This window comes from Vipera ursinii (genome assembly GCF_947247035.1).
Source record: "Vipera ursinii genome assembly, chromosome: 2".
NCBI lineage: Eukaryota > Metazoa > Chordata > Lepidosauria > Squamata > Viperidae > Vipera > Vipera ursinii.
This window is the reverse complement of record NC_139513.1, coordinates 59,844,486-59,869,939: the sequence shown is the minus strand read 5'-3', so window position 1 is coordinate 59,869,939 and position 25,454 is coordinate 59,844,486. Positions and strand designations below refer to the sequence as shown.

The window sequence follows — 25,454 nt, the reverse complement described above, 5'->3', positions numbered from 1 at the left end:
GTCCTCTACCATCTTCTGGAGTCCATTTAAGCTCATGCCTACTGCTTCAGTGATTCCATCTAGCCACCTAATTCTCTGTTGTCCCCTTCTTCTCTTGCCCTCAACCTTTCCTGGGATTAGGCTCTTCTCCACTGAGTCCTTCCTTCTCATTAGGGGGCCAAAGTATTTGAGTTTCAATTTGAGGATCTGGCCTTCTAAAGAGCAGTCAGGGTTGATCTCCTCTAGGACTGACCAGTTTAATCGCCTTGCAGTCCAAGGGACTCGCAGGAGTCTTCTCCAGCACCATAGTTCAAAGGCCTCAATTTTTTGGCGCTCAGCCTTTCTTATGGTCCAACTTTCACTGCCATACATTGCAACTGGGAAGACCATAGCCTTGACTATATGCACTTTTGTTGGCAGGGTGATGTCTCTGCTTTTTAGTGTGCTGTCTAGATTTGCCATGGCTTTCCTCCCCAGGAGCAAGCATCTTTTAATTTCTTGGCTGCAGTCCCCGTCCGCAGTGATCTTGGAGCCCAGGAAAATGAAATCTGTCACAACCTCCATTTCTTCCCCATCTATTTGCCAGGAATTGAGAGGGCCGGATGCCATGATCTTGGTTTTCTTAATGTTAAGTTTCAAGCCAACTTTTGCACCCTCCTTCTTCACCTGCAACAAGAGGCTCTTTAGTTCCTCTTCACTTTCTGCCATTAGAGTGGTATCATCTGCATATCTTAGGTTGTTGATATTTCTCACGGCAATTTTAATTACAATTTTTGATTCATCTAGCCCTGCCTTTCTCATAATGTGCTCTGCATATAAGTTAAACAGGCAGGCCAACAGTATCCAGCCTTGCCAGACTCCTTTCCCAATTTTGAACCAATCAGTGGTTCCGTGTCCACTTCCACTGTTGCTTCTTGACCCGCATATAGGTTTCTCAAGAGACAAATAAGATGATCTGGTACTCCCATCTCTTTAAGAACTTGCCACAGTTTGTTGTGATCCACACAATCAAATGTTTTAGCATAGTCAATGAAGCAGAAGTAGATGTTTTTCTGGAACTCTCTAGCTTTCTCCATGATCCAGCGTATGTTGGCAATTTGATCTCTAGTTCCTCTGTCTCTTTGAAATCCTGCCTGTACTTCTGGTAGTTCTTGATCCACATACTGCTGGAGTCTAGCTTGTAGGATTTTAAGCATAACTTTACTAGCATGTGAAATGGTGCGATAGTTTGAACATTCTTTGGCACTGCCTTTCTTTGGAATTGGACTGTAAACTGATCTTTTCCAATCCTGTGGCCACTGTTGAGTTTTCCAAATTTGGTAGCAAATTGAGTGTAGCACTTTTACTGCAACGTCTTTTAAGATTTTGAATAGCTCATCTGGAATACTGTCACCTCCACTAGCTTTGTTGTTGCTCAGCTTTCCTAAGACCCACTTCACTTCACATTCTAGGATGTCTGGCTCGAGGTCAGTGACCACCTCATTGTGGTTATCAGGGACGTTAAGCTCTTTCTTAAGTTCTGTGTAATTTTGCCACCTCTTCTTAATCTCTTCTGCCTCTGTTAGGTCCCTGCCATTTTGGTCCTTTATCATGCCCATTTTAGCATGAAATATTCCCTTCATCTCTCCAATTTTCTTGAAGAGATCTCTGGTCCTCCCTATTCTATTTTCTTCTATTTCTTTGCACTGTTCATTTAAGAAGGCATTCTTATTTCTTCTAGCTATTCTCTGGAATTCTGCAATTAGGTGTATCTTTCTTTTTCTCCCTTGCCCTTTGCTTCCCTCCTTTCCTCAGCTATTTGCAAAGCTGCCCCAGACAGCCATTTTGCTTTCTTGCAATTTTTTTTCTTTGGGATGGTTTTAGTTGCTACCTCTTGTACAATGTTGCAAACCTCCATCCATAATTCTTCAGGCACTCTGTCTATCAGATCTAATTCCTTAAATCTATTTGTCACCTCTATTGTATATTCATCAGGGATATGATTTAGTTCATACCTGAGTGGCCTAGTGCTTTTCCCTGCTTTCTTCAGTTTAAGCCTAAACTTTGCAACGAGAAGCTCATGGTCTGAGCCACAGTCAGCTCCTGGTCTTGTTTTTACTGACTATATAGAGCTTCTCCATCTTTGGCTGCAGAGCACATAGTCAATCTGATTTCTGTGTTGACCGTCTGGTGATGTCCATGTGTAGAGCCGTCTCTTGGGTTGTTGGAAAAGAGTGTTTGCTATGACCATCGTATTCTCTTGACAAAATTCTATCAGCCTGTGCCCTGCTTCATTTTGTACTCCAAGGCCAAACTTGCCTGTTATTTTGGTTATCTTTTGGCTTCCTACTTTAGCATTCCAATTCCCTATGATTAAGGAAATCATTTTTTGGTGTTAGTTCTATAAGGTGTTGTAGGGCTTCATAGAACCGGTCAATTTCATCCTCTTCAGCCACTGGTGGTTGGGGCATAAGACTTGTACTACTGTGATATTGAATGGTTTGCCTTGGATTCGAACTGAGATCATTCTGTCATTTTGGGGATTGTATCCCAGTATTGCTTTTCCTACTCTTTTATTGACTATGAAGGCTACTCCATTTCTTCTGAGGGATTCTTGCCCGCAGTGGTATACCTGATGGTCATCTGAATTAAATTCACCCATTCCTGTCCATTTTAGTTTGCTGATTCCTAAGATGTCGATGTTCAGTCTTGTCATCTCTTGTTTGACCACATCCAGCTTGCCTTGATTCATGAAGCTTACATTCCAGGTTCCTATGGAGAAAAAATCTTTACAGCACCACCAGATACATCCACAGCTGAGCGTCCTTTCAGCTTTGGTTCAGTCGCTTCATTCTTTCTGGCGCTAGTACTAGCCCTCTGCTCTTCCCCAGTAGCATATTGGACGCCTTCCGACCTGAGGGCCTCATCTTCCAGCGTAATATCTTTTTGCCTTTTGGTACTGTCCATGGGGTTTTCATGGCAAAGATACTGGAGTGGGTTGCCATTTCCTTCTCCAGTGGATCACGTTTTGTCAGAACTCTCTGCTATGACCTGTCCATCTTGGGTGGCCCTGCATGGCATAGCTCATAGCTTCACTGAATTACACAAGCCCCTTCGCCTCGACAAGGCAGTAATCCATGAAGGGGTCTGTATAAATGTATAAGCCTATATTCACACTTTGATACTACTGTGAATTGAATTGAAAAACCGTAGCCTATGTATTAATTGGAAGCATTTAGCCCTTGGAAGTGCATCTGCATGTAAATCACTCATTCCTATTTTACACAGTAATGCAATTGTGATGTCCTTTGCTGGAGAACAGGTATGTGTGCAGGTGCAAACAAGAGACAATTACACTAGGAATGCACTAGGGAAGATTTTGTTTCAGATTGGATGTTCTGACTGCAAACAGAGGGCAATCCCACTCAGAGCTCTACATGAATATTAACAAACACATGGATACATCTCCTGCAGCTATAGTATAAAAATCCAAATAGTGTGGGCATATGTTCATACCATTTGGGGGTTTGATGCCACTTAGATAAGTGCTATCTCATTAAAAGAGCTTTACTTGAAGGAGCTTATGCAACATTCTACAACTCAAAAATAATTTCTTATCTTCTACATATGTTTTCCTGATATATCATTGAGTATTACCACTTTTGAACTTGGAGTAAAAATTATAGCAACTCTCACATGTTCTTCTAAAAGAAGTGTGCAGTGTGATACAAATAACCCCTAACCTCTCTTTTACAATTTTATCCAGGGCAGAGAAGGACTAATTTTGTTCAAGTAGCGTAACAAGATTTTGGGGGAATCCTAGATTCCTGGATAAACAAGGCTTCCTGTACCACCTTTGCCTTAGTGGGTCTAATTAGCAGAGGAAGGAAGGAAGGAAGGAAGGAAGGAAGGAAGGAAGGAAGGAAGGAAGGAAGGAAGGAAGGAAGGAAGGAAGGAAGGAAGGGAGATTTAGCAAGTTTTCCAGTCTGTATATATGCAACAAAATACTTATTCTTTGTAACAATGATCAAATATGCTGACTTTCTATTCACAATTAGTCTACCTTGTGTTTTTTCTGGTGGCACCACTCTGGAAACCTCGGTTCAAGAATCCATTTTGTTCCGTTCAAAATGGAAGGACAGTTGGTGAAGATGACAAAACTCGCTCAGATGGCCAAACTGACTTCTCCAGTCAGAGAAAAAACAATTACTTTTTTGCCAACTGAAAAACCCTCATGCATTTGTGTGTGTGTGTGTAAAACAGAAAAAAATAAACTTATGTATGGTTTTGATTATTAGGCAGGGGAGATTACAGAAACAGAGAGTCATTGTATAACTTTAGAGGAATGTACAATTGTACTTATAATGGCTGTAAAGAAAGATCAGAAGTCACTTCTTTGTATCCTTCTTTTTTTTGTTTACTTTTATTTTTCTTTCTCCCTTGCACTTTTAGGTTTCTCACTGATTTTTCTTTTTTTCTTATTTTCTATAGTTTGCATTAGTTTTTGCCTTTTGTTTCTAAAACTTCTAATGCAATTTTAAAAAAAAAGAATTCATTTTGTTCAGGACAAGGCCTTGGGAGCATGCCAGAAAGAAAAATAATACACACAGAGAATCAAAGTTTCATGTACTGAAGTGCCTCATTCACTAAGAAAAGTAGTGTCAGTTTAATCTCTGGGTCCTGATTTTTCTTTACATCAGAAACAAAATAATATTCTAGCTCATCTGCAAAAACATGGGCTGAGCTATTCTCATTCATAGCATTTATGTCCTTTAAATAAAAATGAAAGAAATCCTGCAGCTGTGACTTAAATAGCCTAGCTTCTCTTCTAATAAATTATGCTCTGTGTACTGCACCTTTCACAAACACCACTTATACTTGAATCCATGCTGCAGGTATGAACTAAAAATATCCATTAACAATGTATATATGAGGAATATTACTATCCGTTCTTGGAATTATCTTCATGCTTATTGTCAGACTTATGACTGGTATAAGGAGATGCTAACACTGCAATGCCCTGCACTTCTGTTTACAGACTTGAATGGAATTGAGCTACATAAATAATAAAGAAGGGGAGTTGGATATTTAAGATTCTATGTCGTGGCTTCATTAGTTACATAGGGAACAAGTTCCAGCTTTCGAAATCTCCATCTATAAATTCAATGTCTTCTACATGTATTGTTCAAGTTTTTTAAATCAAATGCTATAAATGTGGCTATGAGAACCACATTCCTACACTGGAAGGTTTTAATTTTGGTCTCTTATTCTTGGACCACTAGAAATTATTGCTTTCTGGGTCTTATCCATTCTCAGTCACATCCAGATATTAGAGCTTTAGAATTCAAAAAAGAATTCAAGAATGCAATTCTAACTGCATAAAATTAGCATAGAAAAATTAACATGTATCTGGAGACACTATTTTCACTTGATTACCTTTTCAGCTTCTTTAATGGTGAGGATTTGGGGATAAACTCGATTTAGCTGAAGAATAATTTTATCAACCAGCTGCTCACTCAGTCTGCCATTGCTGGTTAGAAAAGCTGTGTCCTGTTGCAAACGATCACAATAAGTCTGATCTATAAAACAGAAACAACACACACACAAAAACAGGTGATTTCTCTTAAGCATGGCTGAAATGGAAATGATACATATTTCACAATGACCATGTCCTCACATAGCTAATAAATTTCAGACATACCTTGAAAGTATTTTATATGCTGCCACGAAGCTTTAGTCCTTCTTAGATATATACATTTAAAGGGGCAGGCCTTGGATTGCAATGCTACAGAGGCCATCTTGCCTGGTTTGACCCCTGGAGGCTCCACTTAAGCTACTTATGCCATCAAACTTAAGAATGATGCTTTGCCCGAGTAGGTTGTGTATATGAGCCACTTTAGTGATAGAATTGCTACTCAGTTCAACATAGGATAAGGAATGCTGTGTTATCTGTGTGGTGTTTGCATTACAAACATTATGACCATTATAACTGGGAAGAAGTAGGAAATGAGAAGGCACTTAACAGCACTGGCATTTAAGTTTCTTCTTTTAAATCCATTTTTTGAAAACATATACAGGTTCAGGCTTTGTTGTAGCTTTGTTTCTATATATCTGACATAATTAACAAAAGAGAATTTCTTGCCTATCATCAATTGTCTTGAAAGAAACAAAATTTCCTCATCTTTCCTTAATCAAATCAAATGCATTTCACAAATTAATGTTATCAGCCTACATACCTTAATAAAGGGCTTTTCAACCTTTTCACAGATTGTATTATTTTTAGGACATGACAATATTTGAATACCACCGGTGCTTAGCAAGGTGTCAAAAACTTGATGACTAAAAAAAAAGCAGGGGGGTGGGTGGGTTTGGGTTTTACTGATTAGATTCATTTGTTGTTATAGAAATAGCTAGTTTATACTATTATAGAAAAGTTAAAAAAGTTGAGGTTTGATGTTAAGGCTTCCTTCTACTGCAGCAGAGGAAGTTGGAAGTCAATGCCTTTTCTTTTTCCCATCTCCCCCTCAATTTTCCCCCCACTTCTTGCTCCCCACTGTGTCCTATTATTTGCTTTTGTATTTTTGTATTTTATTCCATCATCTAATAAAATGTTACAAACCGTAAAAATAAAAAAGGAAAAAAGTATTGGTTTTAATTTCTTCGGTGACGGTTCCTTTGCTCTCAGGCCACATGGGGGACCCGCGCAGTGCAGGCTGCCCAGAGCCCTGGGGCGTGGAGGCCAAGCACCCAGCTCAGCCCAGCCTTCTCAAGGGGGCGCCTAGCTGCGCCTACCGTCTCCTCGAGTTTGCTGCTGCTTGGGTCACTCTCCTTGGCCAGGTTGCTCATGGTGTGTGCAGGAGGGCAAAATGTGTGGGTCAGAGGGAGGCCCAATTCCTCTCCTTGTGAGGAGACCCAGCTTTGTAAACCAAAGCATCCTCAGCGATAGGATGGGAGACCACCAGGAAAAGGATGGGGCAAGGGGATGACAAAAGGGCAGCAGGGCTGGTCATGGCCAAGTGCTAAGGCAGGACTTCCCTCAGACCCTCCTTCCCTCTCATTATAATCTCTCTCTCCTTCCTTCCTTCCTTCCTTGCTTCCTTCCTTCCTTCCCTCCCTCCTTCTTTCCTTCCTTCCAATTCCCCCTTTTTTCTTTCTCCTTCCCTCTTCATTTTCCTTTCCTTTTTCTTCCTTCCCTTCTTCCCTTCTTTTTCCTTCCTTGCTCTCTTCTCCTCTTTCCTTCTTTTTCTTTGTCTTTCCTCTTTCCCTTTCTCCTTTCTTGGATGTTCAAATGCAAAAGGGGAAACTTTTCTCGATGTCTCCTTGCCTCGTGATCAAATGCCACTTTTGAAAGTAGTCTGCGGCCACTTAAAAGATTGAGAACAAAGCAGGCTCAGTTTATCAGTTTATCCCGTGCTTGCATTTAGTGGGGGCAAAACTGTCAAAATGGTGGCTGTGATAGTTGATCAGAGCTCCTCCATCTTTTATGTGCAACAACTTTAGTGTTTAGGAACAGAGGTAACTTAATTGCTTTTCTATTAATACATAATCCTTAAAAGGGCTCTCTTGTAGGGACCCTGCTTTGGTCTAAGTCAGACTGGAAAAATAGCAAAGGAAAATATTTTTCCTCACTCTGCTTTGTCCTGTTTTCCCCACTGGAAATGGCTGTTAGCATCACACAAGGAGGGGATACTTTCCTAACAGCTCACAATACAAGAATACCAATGTTAACTTTGATTGATTCTGTCTGTGACAAAACAAAACACAAAATTGCTTTCTCCTTCGAACTGGGGCATTGCCAACCAAGCTGCCTCTCCTCCCTCCCTCCTGTTTTTTTTTAAACTGCCAGATGTTCTGGGCAGAGGTGGCAATAGGCAGGCAGCGGTGGGCAGAGGCTTCACATTTTAACCCCTCCCCCCTGCCATTGCCTCTATATGGCTCTCAGCTCAACTCTCCCAGACCTGCGCACATGTTTGTGTATGTGTATGTGTGTGGTTGTGTATGTATATGTGTGGGTCTCACCGCTTGCAGCCCTGCACCCTCAACAGAGACCTTCTGTGATGGCAGGCTGCAAACTAATGAAAGCTGTTTTTTTGGGAGTACCTGTTTCTTTTTCTCAACATGCTGCCAATCGCATCGCGCCCTGCCCCCCTCAGTTCCTGCCCCCAGCCCCATGGATGGCTGCAAGACGCTCCCATTGCAGCTTTTCTTGTCTCTCCTGTTCTTTTCCTCCCCAATGTCACAGCATGGGGCTGCAAGAGGTGAGACTCCACTCCCGCCATGCACGCACACACACAAATACACACACAAACATGTGCACAGGTCTGAGATTGGTGAGCTGAGAGCCATGCAGAGGCCCTTCAGGCACAGAGGCAATGATGGGGAGGAGGAGTCAAAATGGGAAGCCTCCTGCTCAGAGCCTGGGGCAGCTTAAAAAAATAAACCTGCAAAGTGATCAGAACGCATCTCCCAGGGACGCTGGGCCCCACATGCTCGCCACCACTTCCTATGCATGCGCCCATGGGGTGGAGTGGAAGCAGGGTTGAGGCAGTGAGCAGGCCCGTCACTAGTTCCAGGGCTGCCCTGTGGATCTAAGGCTGAGCGCGTTCTGGCTTTGGTTGTAAATCAGCACCCGGTCGGCCTGGGCTGGCCTCTTCTCTTTCAGCAGGGACAGTCAGCAGAGAGGCCAGGCGCTCGCCGGCTCCTGTGCATGTGTCCAAGGGGTAGGGCAGGAGCAGCCCCTTGCTGGCTCTTTCCTGCCAAAACTTCCTCTTTTAATATCCCTTCCTCTCTCCCCCTTACTTCGGGATTCTGGGATGCTGCCGCCACTTCAGCTTATTCCTCTCCCCTCTGCTACCACTTCTCTAGGATGGTCGTGTACCACCGGCCAGGTGCCAAAGTACCACCACTGGTACGTGTACCACCAGTTGAAAGGCCCTGCCTTAATATATAAGCTGATAAAATCAATTTGTGAAGTACATTTGAGTAGATGGTTTAATGAAAGGGTCCCCAGCCCCCAGTCTGAGACCTGTTGGGGGGGTCCATACAAGTGACAGGCATGTGTGTGAAACCATCCCCTCCCCCCCCGTGTGGCTTAATCTATTCTAGTTACAAGTAGTCCTCAATTTATAACCATTCATTTAGTGACCATTCAAAGATCAACAGCATTGAAAAAGTGACTTATGGCTATTCCTTGCAGTTAAATTCATAGCAGATCCTCAGGGCCATGTGATCTGAAAACCAGCATGCATTTATGATGGTTGCAATGTTCTAAGGTCATAGGATTGCCCTTTCTGATCTTTTCAGCTGGCTTCTGATAAGAAAAGTCAATGGGGGGGAGCCAAATTCGCTTTAAAACCAGATGTTTCTCTTAACAGCTGCAGTGACTGACCATAACAACTATGGTAAAAACAAGGTTGTAAAATCAGACACCACTCACTTAAGAACTGTCATTGTTGCTGACTACTCTAGTCCTAGGTCTATTCTCTCAACATATCACAAACTCTGAAATTACTAGACGTTTAAATCAATTGAATAATTGCCAGGAAGGACATATGTTTTTAAAAGCAATGATTCTTTATCAAACATGTTATCTTAAATAAAGCAAAATAAAAAATTGAATGTTCTGGATGTTTTCCTAGAACTGAAAAAGGCATGAAGCTTACTAGGTTCCATGTATGCAAATATAACATTAGCAGCAAACCCAGGTTTTATGTCTGCAATTATGATGCATTAAAGAATATTTTGCTTTTTATTTATTTACTTTATACTTCCCATTAGTTCAATTAATGAAAGGCAAGAAAATAAACACTACTGTACTCAGACCGTGTAATTGGAAAGTATAGTTTAATATTATACTGTAGTATAGACTATGCTACTGTGCTCAATAGCCTCATTTTGTTTAGTATCAGAAGGTTATCTCTAGTTATGCCAAAATATACACATCTCGCTCACAAACATACAGTATTACATATTTGATTGATATTAACAAACCATAAAATGCATAAATATATTGCTTAAAATGGTTTAAAAGCCATATGCAAAAGATACAACCAACATTTCATCAACCATATTTTCACAAAAAGAAAACAAACCCTACAAAAACCTCATTTTTCTTCAAAGGAAGAAACACTAATTTAACTCTTTTACTGTATTCTTGTAAAATCTCCGATCTCATGAAGTCTACAAAATCTAAGATCTCATAAAGTCTATGAAATCTAAGCTCTCACAAAAATCTAAGAATATTGTAGATAGCAGCAGTCCCCAACTGTTTGGAACCGGGTCACAGAAGCAGCAGGCAAGCGCGTGCATCCCCACTTGCGTGAGCAGGGGGGAACGTATGCATTCCATTTGCGTGAGCAGTGGGTGTGAACCATTCCCTCTCCCCCACCTGCTGGTCCACAAAGGTTGTGGAATTCTGCTATAAAACACCTAAATTACAATAAAACAATTGTATTTAAAACTATTAGTAACAATGAAATAATAATATCTAACATTTAAATGAATTATGACACAGGTCCGCAACCCGCAGCTCCGGAGCTGCATGCGGCTCTTTCAGCCGTCTCCTGCGGCTCCCAGTCCTCTGCCATGTGCAGTCCAAAAAAAAAAAGTGGGACTAAAAAAGTTCAACCAATTAATTCAATATATGCAGGGTAGGTGCATATCTCGCCTTGGCTCCACTCTTCAAACCCTGTTCTGCGCATGCATGCACATGTGCACACATTTTTTGCGGCTTCCAGTTTTTCCTTTTGTGAGGGAACCGGTTCCGAGTGGCTCTTTCACTGTTTCAGGTTGCTGATCCCTGAATTATGATTACTATGAATGTATTGTGCGAGAGTGGCCCATCAGAGGTTGACAGATATTCTGTGCTACGATATAGCGTCTAGAAACTATTACACTCCCAGACATACAACCAAAAGCATGGCTCTGATATGTAGACATTTGTCATAATAAATAAAGGAACAACTAGAGAAGACACATGAAACAAACACTTCTTCAAAGAAATAAAATTCACAAAGGAAGAAGGAAACAACATACTACCACCCACACTAATCAAGTGCTCCCCTACCAAAGTAACAACTCAACCTCCTACAAGAAGAGCTGTGTAAGAACATTATTCATACAAGCACAAATGCATTTCAGTAACTCAAGAGCGCCAGAAAAAGGAAACAGACTGTCTATACATCTTCTTTTAACAAAATGTATACCCACACAACTTTATCAAATAGTGCCTTATCACCCCACTCACTACAGCACAGCCAGGACAAGCTATGAAAACAGTACCATACATAAAAAAAATCTCAGAAACAACATCAGACTATTACAACCACAGTGCATCACTGCAGCACAGCAACAAACTAAAACTCTCCAAAAGATCTTAAGAGAAACAAAAGATGAAAAAACAAGAGTCATCTACAACTTACAGTGTAAGGATTACAATAGCCATTATGTAGGACAGACAGGCAAAAGACTAGTATAGCCCATCTATGAATTAGGAGGCAGAAGACACAATGAAAACTCCTTAATCTCATAACATATGAACCGATTCAACCATAGTTTTAACTGGAAAACTGAGCATCCTAGACCAAGCTAAATAAAAAAAACACCAGGGAATTCCCAGGAACTTGGCATTCAGATAAGTCAATTTATTAATCAGAGGCTTTATCAATCAGCCATCAATAAAATCAGCTATCAGTAGACATGAAGAGATAAACCACATATACTGTATACACCAGGGGTCTTCAAACTCGGCCCTTTTATGACTCATGGACTTCAACTCCCAGAATTCCTCAGCCAGCATGCCTGGCTGAGGAATTCTGGGAGTTGAAGTCCATGAGTCATAAAAGGGCCGAGTTTGAAGACCCCTGGTATACACCATTCAAAGAGACAGTAAAAATGCTAAGGAGGAAACAAATCCTCTCCAGCACCCTATACCCAGATAAGCGGGGAGTAACACTAGATAAAACAAGCACAAAACAATACCCTAATGAAGGAACTACCAGTACCGAGGAGAAACCATACCACTCACCAAAACGGATAAGGCAAACTACTGTATATAAACAAGACGCAAACCCTAAAACCACTAGCACTGATTTGGTAATGAGACATCTGCAGGCAAACAACCATGCTCAGAGAGCCTGGATTCCATTTAACAGAAAATAAACTGGAGAAAAAAACTAATATATTTTCAAGTAAATACAGTGTTATCACTAAGTACCATTTCACTAAGGAATCCAAATGAAAAAATAATTCAGCTATTTTTGTCTGTGGAACAAGAGCAAAGCTAACAAAGGGAAATGCTCCTTATTTTGGCTTTGGCACAGATGATAAACTGAGCCTTTACACAAAACAGGCCATTATGGAATTTAGAATGACCAGGTCATTATGATAACTCTAGGTGTTTAGGGCCTAATCCACTTCCTTCTTTCCTTGTTTCTTTGAAAGAATCAGACAATCCACACAAATGGAGAATTTGATTGCTGCTGGCACCAAAACTCTAAGGTATTATTATATAAGCCCTCATTATTTGAAAGAATGTAGTTACAAAACTGTTAAAACGTAGGCAACTTTTCAGACCCAGATTTGGAGGCAAGAAAGGCTCCTGATTTCTGATTGTTGAGACTTCTGCAGTCTCTGATCCCCACAAGGGAAACAAGCAATAAGAACAAGCTATTTTCTCGCTTTTTGCAAGGCCCTCAGTTTGGCAAAGTTGGAATTGGGCTACTGAATTAAATTGGCACATGCAGTTATCCAGTATGAGCAACTCTTATTTCACAGAAACTAGAAATTTATTAGTAAAGGAAAAGAAAATGGACTTGGGTAGCCAACAAATTTAAATAATAATAAATTTAAATAATAAATAAAACTTTATTCTGCAAAGGGGCAATGTGAATCCATAATACCCTAGAAACTGAAAAATTTCAATTTGATCATAAGATTGTTTAGATTAGATATAAAAAGTGTATGAAAAAAGGATGGCAAATCTGAAAAAAAAATGTATATGGAAACAACCCTGGCTTTTGCCTGCTTTGTGTTATACAAAGGAAAAAGGAAAAAAAGCTATTGCTGATTGCAGTTAATAGAACTAGCAATTAAAGTAAGCAGTTTTTGGGTTGTGCTCCCTGAGGCTGGAGCCTACAGTTTCCTGCAGATATTCCAATAAATAAATAATTTTCAGTAAGACCCACTCTACTTTTTTGTTTTATCATACTACAGACAAAAGTCTAATATTAAGCAATTGAGGGGGAGGGCCTTTTCTGTGGGAGCACCAACCCTATGGAATCAGCTCCCCCCTGAGCTTCGGATAGCCCAAAACCTCCAATCCTTTCGCCGCGGCCTCAAAACACACCTGTTCCACCAAGCTGACCTAGACTGACAGGCATTTTAATTAATTTATATTTAGTATTTTTAATTCATTTTTAAATTCTCTAATTTTTTATTGCATTGATGTTCTCAATCTCATTTTATCTTGATTTATGTACTTATTATATGTTTTATTGTTAGCCGCCCTGAGTCCTTCGGGAGATAGGGCGGGATATAAATCCCATCAATAAATAAATAAATAAATAAATATAACAATTCAGAACTGCTTCTCCAATTTCACTGCCTCTTTCCTCAATGACTTGTTTAAAAAAATCAATCAATCAATCAGAATAGAGTTGGAAGGGGCCTTGGACGTGTTCTAGTCCAACCCCCTGCTCCAGCAGGAGACACTATACCATTTCAGACAAGTCTCTTCTTAAAAACCTCCGGTGATGAAGCACCCATAACTTCTGATGGCAAGCTGTTCCACTGGTTAATTGTCCTCACGCTTAGGAAGTTTCTCCTTAATTCCAGGTTGCTTCTCTGCTTGATTAATTTCCATCCCTTGTTCTTTGTCCTGCCCTCTGGTGCTTTGGAAAATAAGTTGACCCCCTCCTCTTCGTGGCAACCTCTCAAATACTGGAATACTGCTATTAAGTCTCCCCTAGTCCTTCTTTTCTCTAGACAAGCCAAACCCAAATCCTGAAACTGTTTTTTCATGTTTTACTCTCCAGGCCTTTAATCATCTTAGTTGCTCCCTTTTCACTTTTTCCCAAACTTTCAACATCTTTTTTGTAATGTGGTGACCAAAACCGGATGCAATATTCCAAGTGTGGCCTTACTAAGACTTTATAAAACAGTACTAATACTTCATTTGATTTTGATTCTATGCCTCTGTTTATACAACCAAGGACTGTACCGGTAGCAGCTCTTTTGGCTGCTGGCGCACATTGCTGGCTCATATTTAAGTGATCGTTCACTAAGGTCCTTCTCACAGTTACTGTTTGTGAGCCAGGTTTCGCCTAATCTGTACTCGTACCTTTGTTTTTTCCTGCTTAAGTGTAAAACCTTGCTTTTCTCCACATTAAATTTCATGTTGCTGGATAGGAGCCAATGCTCTATCAAAAAAGTCTGCCAAGATCTTTTTAGATCCTGAACTTATCTTCTGCGGTGTTGGCTATTCTTGCCAGCTTAGTTTCATCTGCAAATTTGATAAGTTCCCTTCTATTCCCTCATCTAAGTCAGAGATCTCCAACCTTTCTGGGCTTGTGGCTCGGAGGGAAGGAGAGCAGCTTCCAAATTGGTGCACGCAAATGAGGCAGCATGCACCATCACAGCTCTAGTGGCCCCGTTCGCGCCCATGCGCAAACCGGGCTGTGGGTGCTGGCCAGCCATTTCTATGGCCTGCTGGCCAAGAGACCGCAGCCCATGGGTTGGGGACTCCTGATCTAAGGCATTTATGGAAATATTGAAGAGTACAGGTATGTGTTCTTAGACATAGAACACTCAGTCGCAAAATCAATTCTGATTAAGAAACAGCTTCAGATTTTTAATAATGCTAGACTCCAATAAACTAATCTAAATGTAGCTCTCAAGGGCAGCACTGAGAAGTAAAAAAAATTAAAATGCTAAATGGGCAATTTGTAGACATGTTTAAAAGCAGCCATTCACTTCAGAATAAAATCAAGCCTTCATAAAAGTGTTAAAAACACTATCTGAAATGTCCCTGCATGGGTGACTGAATTGTTATACTTATTTTTGGAACACTGTTAAACCATCTGATGGGAAAGCTATTTGGTGCCGCTTATTATAGATACTTCAGCACAGGACATACATATAATTTTGGCTTTCAAAGGACCACAATAAATGCATCATGTGATTTCCTTCAGTGTCTTCTTACCTAGACCATCTAAAAGGATTATTGTTTGCCATCAATCAAACGACAACGTGCATCTCAGGCACTTACTGTACTACAGCAGCACATCCTGCTTCAACTCTGCTTTAAAAGTCCCGTAGGACTTTCAAGTTCATTCTGCCCTTCCTATGCTTGAAAGCAGCACAAGCATTTCACATCTCATTTTCCCTCCTCGGATCAGTCACAGAATGTAGGTTAGTCCAGAGGTCCCCAACCTTTTGGGCACCAGGGACCGGTTACAGGGAGAGAGGTTTTTCCATGGACCGGAGAGTGCGTGGTTTTGTGTGCTGCCTGCATCCTGTGGATGGGGCTTTCCTTGTTTGTGCAGACCGGTTGCTGGCATGCCGTGGACCAGTACTTGTCCACAGCACAGGGGTTGGGGACCCCTGGCTTAATCCACTGGGTCCAAAGTTATTCAGTGAGTTTGGTTGCAAGCAGATCTGAACCTGTCACCCATGTCCTAAGTGAGCCTGCTACAAAACAGCTCAGAAAGACCCATACAGCTGTGGATTTACAACTGCCTGTGCGTATGTACTACTATAGGTAGTCCTTAACTTATGTCCACAATTGAGCCCAAAATTTCCATTGCTAAGCAAGACAGTTGTGAGTTTTGCCCCATGTTATGACCTTTCTTGCCATGGTTGTTAAGTGAATCACTGAGGTTGTTAAGTTAGTAATATGGTTGTTAAGTGAATCTGACTTTGACTTTGCTTGTCAGTGGGCTGCAAAAGGTAATCACAGGACCCTGGGACACTGTAACTGTCATAAATATGAGCCTGCTGCCAAGCATCTGAATTTTGATCGTGTGACCATAAGGATGCTATAAGGGTTGTGTGCAAATGGTCACTTTTTTCAATGCCACTTTTAACTTTGAACTGCTACTAAACGAATGGTTGTAAGTCAAGAACTACCTGTATTAAAAATGTATAAACTCTCTTCTATTTTAACACTACAGAAGTTATTAGGAGAATTGTACAGCATTTCCAGTTCGATCCTGAACTGGTGTTTCAAAATGCATCGGAGCAGATTTTTCTAAACCTGTTCAATGACAAACAGATGGGTTCTCAAGAGAGATTAAGAGTCAAAAAGAAGACAATTCACACATAGTCAAATGCAGCCAATTTTCCATCACTAGAGTTTTGCCTCTTGATCAGGCGTTCCAGACAGGTGTCTTTTTTTAGTCTAGGAGGTCCTGCAGCCTGAAGATTTTGAAACCCCCTGCATTGCAGACAACTTATTAAAGCAGCCCTTTCTTTTCCTGGGATCACACATTGTAGTTGTTTTACTGAGTCAGAGGCATACTATACGCTCAGTGCCACAGGACAACCAAGCACTGCAACTAAGCTCTTAATTCTTCTTTTACTGTATCATCATTGCCCTAGCTTCTAAAAAAATGGGATTCTGACAAGAGTTAGAAGAAAGAACTTAGCATTTTCTCTGCCTCCTTTCTCTAAAAGGAGTCATATTGCAGTGGTTTCCACATTACAAGGCATAATAACCCACTTCAACCTTCTGGAAGACCATGAAATGTGCTCTATCAAGCATTGAACTAGGATGGGGGCTGAGCCAGGAAATTGACAGCACCAGGTGGGAAGGAATGTTTTATTCTCTGATTATTGGCTATTGATAACTGCCTAGGTTCACTCTATGAGAGGGGTGTCAAACTCGCAATGTCACGTGACGTGTCGTGAAAGTGGTACCAACTTAACCAGCCCACTTCTGTCACTTAACCAAGTTAGCAACCAATTTTGCTGCTTAAGACACAAAACAAAATAAAATAGCATCAACCATTCTACTTACAAATGTCTGCTGGAATTTTACAGGATAAGTGAGACTTGTCTTGATGATAATAAGACAGAGATGGTGCTCAGGTTCAAAGAGATACGCAGATGATCAGAAAAAGAGTAACATCTAGGGAGCAGACAAGAAGGAAGCAAATGCTCTGGAACAGTTTTTCCTCAACCTTAGCAACTTTAAGATGTCTGGACTTCAATTCCCAGCATGCTGGCTGGGGAATTCTGGGAGTCCACCCATCTTAATAATCTTGCCAAGGATGAGAAAGACGGCTCTAAAGATTGAAAAGGCAGGGAGAAAAAGCTGATTCAGCACCTGTGCTTATGAAGAACGCAGAGATTATATATGTTATGCTGGGAGACAAGGAAAAGACGGAAACTCCGCTGAAGATGTTACGTAGCCTGGTACCGAAACCAACCCACAAGCTCGGAGAAGGAACCTCCACCCTCATCCTAAATCCGAGCTACAGATATTCGCCACCATCACAAAGGGAGGAGTGATTCAGTGGCAACTACAAGGAACCCAGAGCAGCCTTTTCAAATGTGCAGGCCTCCAGGATTACAGGGGGTGGGTGGGTGGGGGAGGGAGTTTTGTTGGAATTGTAGCAACCTTGATTTCCAAGTCTCGTAAGGCAGCAACGTCAAGAATCGCCCTTGAAGCAACTCAAGAGCCCTTGAAAAGTTTTGCTGAAACTCCCACGTAGTGGAACATGTGGTGTTTACCTATTAATACTAAAACACCAATGGCTGGGATACATTTGAATCTTCTGCATGTTAAATAGTGTTTGGTATAATAGGGTTAACTATGATTCCTGTAGTAAAAGTTTCTGGGACTTTGCGAAAAGTATAAGGCTGCATGGAAGTAGTGACTCTGCTACCATGTCAGTGACTCATGCGAACACAATGACTCACTTGACAATACAGCCACTTTTAAAAATACTAACTGGATTATTTCATTACTATCCATGTAACGCTTATTGTTACAGTATGCGCGTACAATAACAACACTGCTATTAAATGGATCCAAAGGATAAACTGAATATACAGAGACTGCATGCAAATCGTACAAAACACAACCCTGAAAACTTGGAGCAGACTTGGATCGGCACTTTAATACAATCTTCTTACGCTTACTTCACACTCACTTAAAAACACGCACCGAGCACGACCCGGCATGTGTACAACGCTCCAAAGCACCTCGGAGTAATCCCCAAGGTGCTTTTTCAAAAGGAACTGAAAAACAAAGTCCAGTTGCCTTTGGGGACAACCGCGATTGAGGATCTCCGCAATATACACGCCCCGGAGTAACTTCTACGGAATTCCGCCAACGCTTTCCCGCCAGGAAGCGGTGCGAACTTGGAATCCCGGGCGTGGAACTTGGAAGCGCTCCGCGAAAACCCCCAAAGGCGAGGCCGAGCTTTGGAAGCGGGAAGGGGACGGCGGCCTCACAAGTCGGCTTCCCCGACTCAAGCGGGTCCTGCCCTTCTGCGCCCCCTGCAGCCGAGAGTCGGCGCGGCCGGCCGTCTCTTCCTTCCGCTCGACTCGCTGGGAAAGGAGCTACTGACCTGGCATTATGGCGGCAAGGCGAGCCGGTCTGGCGAGGCAGGAAGCGTCTTTGTCCCGCGGCTGGCGAGCCCTCCCTTAGGCGCTTCCCCGGCGGCGTCTGGCTTTTCCCCCAGAGGCAGGAGGCCCTCCAGCTGCGCGGCTCTGATTACAGGCCGGCCTCTCGTCCCCGCGGTTTTCCTGCAAGCCAGCCAGAAGCTGCGGAGGAGGAAGTGGGCTTGGTAGCCGCCGCCCGGCCGGCAAGAGCGGTGGCGAGAAGTATCTTTCCTCCCCGCCTGCCCTCCGAAGACTTGGCCAGCGGATTGGAAAAGCCGAGTCGAAACTCTCGCATTCCGCCTCGCGGCTGGCTCTGAATCGCCTTGCTGCTGGGATCTTTGGAGAGAGAGAAAGAAGGGGAAATCTGCTCTTTGGCCGGAGCTTGTTTAAGCCTCTGAAGGAGACAAAATATATATAGCAGAATCCATGGAAATGGCAGACGATTGAGATAACCCTCTGTCCTGTAATGAACGGGCAACTGCGGCTGGATTTGGGGGTCAGTCTTCGAGCCTACATTGTAAGAAGTGCCACCTTCCATAAGAAGCCATAGAGAGGGCATCCGGGTCTGAATACAAAACCAGCAGCTCTTAGGCCTGTGTTCAAATGTTACAGTGAATTTGCAAGAACAGAGCAGAAGTGCCCAGAGAATGACCCTTACTATGTTCGTGGAACATAAAAAGCTGCCGTACACTGACCATTCCGCCTTTTGCTGACTTGAGAAGCATCTATCCGAGTTGAGGGTTATGCCAAGGACTGGACTGGGGGGCCCTTGAATCAGAAGACTGGTTGAGTTCAATGGGGCACTAGTGGTTGGAATGATACAGATGTTGCTTTGCATGTGGATGTTGGGAGTTCTTGAGTCTGATCAAACTTGGAACCTCTAATTGCAATTATATGAATTTTTATTTTTTCTCTCTGTCCATTGAATTGTATCTAATTCTTGGACCCTGCCTGGACAAAAGCCCCTGCAGTTTTTTTTAGCAAGGCTTTTCAGAAATGGTTTGCCATTGCTTCCTTTGTAGGGCTGAGAGAAAGTGACTGGCCTAGGGTCACCTACATCGTGCCCAAGGCAAGACTAAACCTCACCATCTCAGTTTCTAGCCTGATGACTTACGCACTGCACTAAACTGGCTTTCACGAATTGTTACTTACTGAAACTGAGACAGTGAGGTTTACCTTGGGCATGATGATCCTAGGCCACTCACTTTCTCTAAGCCCTATGAAGAAGACAATGGCAAACCACTTCTAAAAAGCCTTGCCAAAAAAACCTGCAGGGTCTTCTCCAGGCAGGGTCCAAGAATTGAATAGATGGAGGGGGAAAAAAGAATTCACACAATTGCAATTAGAGGTTCTAAGTTTGATTCCGTTTGAATAGGGCTAATGCTGAATTAACATTAACATTCCATTACTGTTGTTGCTTTAATTTTGACCAAGATGTAAAGAAACAAAACAATGGTAAAGGAATCAGTTGAGATGAGCACTCTTAGTAAAGGACTCCTGGTCTTCTCTTCACGTGAGGTGATGATAATGCCTGAAATGGAAGATTTGTGGGCAGATTACACCATTGTTTAATTAAATGTTTCTAAATGTCAGGGTAATTAATAGCTAAACAGCTTATGTAATGATGTAATGGAATATAAGGTGGATGATGCAATGATAGGAATGACTCAGCAGGGTCTGTGTCCCTTTAAGAGCCTGAGTATAAAAGGGAAGGCTTTTGCTGGAGTGTCTCTCATCTGTTTCCTGCTGTAACTGCTGTGTGTTGGAGTTTGCTGTATTACCACATGTATGTATATTGTTTCTGGTGTATGATATTGTAGATAGTGTAAGACAAGCCACCATTTAATATAGACCACTGTTTACTGTATTTACTCCTGTGTTATCTCAGCCCAATAAGACTGTGCATGCTCTGACACTAAACCATAAGGAGGGGGTGGGGAATAGAATTATACACTGCAGTTAATAGCAGAGAATACAAGTCAATATTCTGGAGTTGAGCAGGCATTTAAAATCAAACAGAATACAAAAGTATGAATTCTTGTGGAAAATTTAAAGTCTTTGAATAAAATATATTAATACAAGTATCCTGCATGCCTTGTTTGTATATGTGTGGGGGAGCATTCTGCAATCCAAAAACTCCTTATGATGATGTGGTCACCTCTCTCATTTCCTTTATGAGAGATACTGGAAAAGGGCCTCTGAAGGCAACTGTGGCCTCAAGCTGTTCAAGTAAATATTGAAAAATATAAGGATTTTAATTTGGACAAGTTCTTCTCTGTGAGATATTTAAAACTGATTTATAATAACTTTCTCCCAGCTTATTCATTTCCTTTTTCCTGCAAACTTTCCAATTCACCAATCATCATAAAACCTTTGTCTGAAGATACAATGAAGATTACAGTGGGTCAGATTTGTGTTTGCAAATCTGGCCCATTCATCCAAATTGAATATGTATAGATTGTTTTCTAATATGAAATACTGTAATGTTTTCTTCTTGCCAAGGCAATCCCATAGAATTCAGTGGAAATCTTTTAAAATAAAATCAATCCTTTTGCACAGTTTGAATTGAATATTGCACAAATGGAACTGCGAGCGAGAGCACCCCATTGCTCGCACAAGTTGAACTGGGCGCTTGCACGACCCGGTTCCAAATGGGCCATGGGAAGGAGTTGGGAATCCCTGCTCTAGAAGAAATTCCAAGTTCCAGAATTTCCAATCAATGTGTAACTAGGTAACAATTTGTTCTTCACATTTTAAATCAGCTTACATTAGCTGATTGTATAAACTGCCAAATTTAGAACTGTGGACATGGGAATGTACAATTGGAAATAAAGGCAAGATATTCATAGCTGGCTGACTGGCCGTACTCAGCGTGTGGTCCTCAATGGAACTGCATCTACCTGGAGGGAAGTGTGTAGTGGGGTGCCCCAGGGCTCTGTTCTGGGCCCAGTGCTCTTCAACATCATCAGCGATTTGGATGAGGGGATAGATGGGGAACTCATCAGACTTGCAGACGACACTAAGCTGGCAGGAATAGCCAACAGTCCAGAAGATAGGCTTAAAATACAGGAGGATCTGGACAGACTTGAACACTGGGCACTATCTAACAAAATGAAATTCAATGGTGAAAAAGTAAGGTTCTGCATTTAGGCAAGAAAAACCAAATGTATAGGTATAGTACAGGTGGTACCTTGTTCAAAAGTAGTAACTGTGAGAGGGATCTTGGACTCCTAGTGGACAATCACTTAAATATGAGCCAGCAGTGTGCTGCAGCTGCCAAAAAAGCCAACACAGTGCTAGGCTGCATGAACAGAAGGATAGAATCAAGATCAGGTGAAGTATTAAAACCACTTTACAATGTCTTGGTAAGGCCACACTTGGAATAAGGCATCCAGATTTGGTCTCCACGATGTAAAAAAGATGTTGAGATACTAGAAAGGATACAGAGAAAAGCAACAAAGATGATTGGGTGACTGGAGGCTAAATCATATAAGGAATGGTTGCTGGAATTGGTTATGTGTAGTTTAATGAAGAGAAGGGAGAGGGGGTGACATGATAGCAATGTTCCAATATCTCAGGAGCTGCCACAAAGAAGAGGGAGTCAAGCTATTCTCCAAAGTGCCTGAAGGCAGGACAAGAAGCAACGGATGGAAACTAATCAAGGAGAGAAGAAACCTAGAACTAAGGAGAAATTTCCTGACAGTTAGAACAATTAACCAGTGGAACAACCTACCTCCAGAAGTGGTGAATGCTCCAACACTGGAAGTTTTTAAGAAGAGACTGAACAGCCATTTGTCTGAAATGGTATAAGGTTTCCTGCCTGAGCAGGGGGTTGGACTAGATGACCTCCAAGGTGCCTTCCAACTTCTTCTTCTTCTTCTTCTTCTTCTTCTTCTTCTTCTTCTTCTTCTTCTTCTTCTTCTTATTATTATTATTATTATTATTATTATTATTATTATTATTATTATTATTATTACTACTACTACTACTACTACTACTACTACTATATGATCCAGCCAAAGTTCTGAGAAGAAATGGCTCTCTGGTTCAGTAACCCTCTAATCAACATGTTAGGACCTTGTGAAATATGTACACTCAGTTCTTAATCTCACTGATATGCAAGCAAAAATATGGAGAAGTATGATTCATCTGGGGAGTGGTTAATACACCTGATGCTACAGGCAAATATCCCAGTCACTAGGAAGTACTGCAAATTATTGAAGAGCTACCATGGAGCTCTTAATTTGCCAACTAATCACAGGATTCCAAGTTCTAGAAACATATAATAAGGTTGGTCATTTGGAGTCACAGTTGTGACTTAATTGGAAACCTTTTTCTATAACCTTGGTTGTAAAATCCACTTCCGATATTAATAATAATAATAATAATAATAATAATAATAATAATAATAATAATAATAATAATAATAATAATAATAATTTTATTTGTATACCGCCCTTCTCCCGAAGGACTCAGGGCGTTGAACAGGGCAAACATATAAAAATGCAAGAATACAAACATTAAAAGAGATTAAACAAGGTGCCCAGAAACTAACAACAATGAATTAAAATACATTAAAACAATATTAAAATCCAAACCCATCACCCATCAGGCCAGGCCGGCTTGTTCGAACAAGTAGGTCTTCAGATCGCGTAGGAAGGAGCGAAGGTCGGGCGCCATCCGGAGCTCAACTGGCAGACGGTTCCACAATTCCTGTGCGCTCCCACAGAGAAGAACCTCCCCTGGGGGCCACCAGACGACATTCTCTGACCGGTGGCACCCTGAGGAGGCCCTCTCTGTGGGAGCGCACAGGAATTGTGGAACCGTCTGCCAGTTGAGCTCCGGATGGCACCCGACCTTCGCTCCTTCCTACGCGATCTGAAGACCTACTTGTTCGAACAAGCCGGCCTGGCCTGATGGGTGATGGGTTTGGATTTTAATATTGTTTTAATGTATTTTAATTCATTATTGTTAGTTTCTGGGCACCTTGTTTAATCTCTTTTAATGTTTGTATTCTTGCATTTTTATATGTTTGCCCTGTTCACCGCCCTGAGTCCTTCGGGAGAAGGGCGGTATACAAATAAAATTATTATTATTATTATTATTATTAATATCAGAAGTGGATTTTACAACCAAGGTTATAGAAAAAGGTTTCCAATTGTTGCCTATATATGGCATGCTGTTCTTGAAAAGCCCTCAGACTTAACCTTCACTAATATTAGTGCCAGTGTTGGTGGAAACAAGCCAAGGTCCCTCCTTGAACTCCTGGTTTAAGTTCTAAACTTGGGAGGAATATGCATCATTCAAAAGGATCCTTGGAGCTCCTTCTCTCCATATCCCTATCCTTTACAAATCACAATCACACTTCTGAAGATACACCTATTTTTGATTAGCAGATCTAAAACCTAACAATCAAGCATATTGTCTCAGTATATGTACTGTAATTGGCTCTATGATAAACTGCTACATTGACATGTCCAGAAATAATATCAGAAATATTTCCTACAGAAGAATAAATTCAAATAAGATTATTTGCAGTTGCTAGTGCTGAAAAACTATACAGCTTTTCCCCCTGAATATTCTTGCATACAATAGATTTTACACGGTTAAAAGTTATAAATAGAAAGACTGAAATATCCCAGCAAAAAAATAAGCAGAATAGATCCACACACACACACACACACACACACACACACACACACACACACACACACACACAAAGGAAGTTGAGATTAAGCAGGCGCTCCCTTTTCTCCCTAAAACTGTCCACATCTTCTCTTATCCCTTAAGCAAAGCTTCCGTTGTCTTTAAAAAACAAGAATGCAATTCTCTCAGCCGCCCGCTTGGAAAAGACATCCCGGGTGGGGGGGGAGGGGAATCTTGTCACTTACATTTTCTGAAGATCATTGTCCATGGATTTGACAATTTTTCCAGCTATGATTGAAGCCCATTAAATCTGGCAAACTGAAAAATTGTCTCCTTCAGTTGCTGCCAGGAACGGAAGTTTAATGACGAATTTATGGAAAAGCGAAAGTAAAACCCGAGTGCCACCTTACTAAACCTTTGTCCACCAGGGGTCTTTTTTCGCCCTTGGAAAAATATGTTGCTCTGGGAAGGCAAGGTGAGTGTGACCCACTGATATTTCTTTGCCCCCGGTTTTCATTCATTACGGCTTATGCAGGTTTAAAAAAATCCTAAGTGTAGTTATTTTTATTGAAAGTTATCCAGCCTGACTGTGTACTCTTTTTGTTCCATCATCATAGAATAACTGCTTAAAATGAGGTCAGCTGAAGGGTTACTGGCATGCTGTTGACAAAACAATGATACACGCACAGCAAACCTTTTCTTTTCTGGAATAATGTTTTAAGAGATACTAATATATATATATATATATATATATATATATATATATATATATATATATATATATATATATATATATATATATATATATATACATATACATGGATTACTGCCTTGTCGTGGCGAAGGGGCTTGCGTAATTCAATGAAGCTATGAGCTATGCCGTGCAGGGCCACCCAAGACGGACAGGTCATAGCAGAGAGTTCTGACAAAACGTGATCCACTGGAGAAGGAAATGGCAAACCACTCCAGCATCTTTGCCATGAAAACCCTATGGACAGTACCAAAAGGCAAAACGATATGACGCTGGAAGATGAGCCCCTCAGGTCGGAAGGTGTCCAATATGCTACTGGGGAAGAGCAGAGGGCTAGTACTAGTAGCGCCAGAAAGAATGAAGCGACTGGGCCAAAGCCGAAAGGACGCTCAGCTGTGGATATGTCTGGTGGTGAAAGGAAAGTCCGATGCTGTAAAGATTCTTTCTCCATAGGAACCTGGAATGTAAGATCCATGAATCAAGGAAAGCTGGA

General features: G+C 41.5%; 1 protein-coding gene across 1 annotated transcript in view; it reads right to left on the bottom strand.

Moving 5' to 3' along the window:
- Positions 1 to 24,555, bottom strand: part of CARD19 (caspase recruitment domain family member 19) — a 44,764-nt gene extending 20,209 nt beyond the window's left edge. Inside the window, exons 1-2 of the mRNA XM_083352230.1 lie at positions 24,456 to 24,555; positions 5,395 to 5,537 (exon numbers count right to left, since the gene is read on the bottom strand). Coding sequence (XP_083208356.1) covers positions 5,395 to 5,537; positions 24,456 to 24,471 — 159 coding nt within the window. The 5' untranslated portion in view covers positions 24,472 to 24,555. The remainder of the gene's footprint in view (positions 1 to 5,394; positions 5,538 to 24,455) is intronic.
- Positions 24,556 to 25,454: the final 899 nt, after the last annotated feature.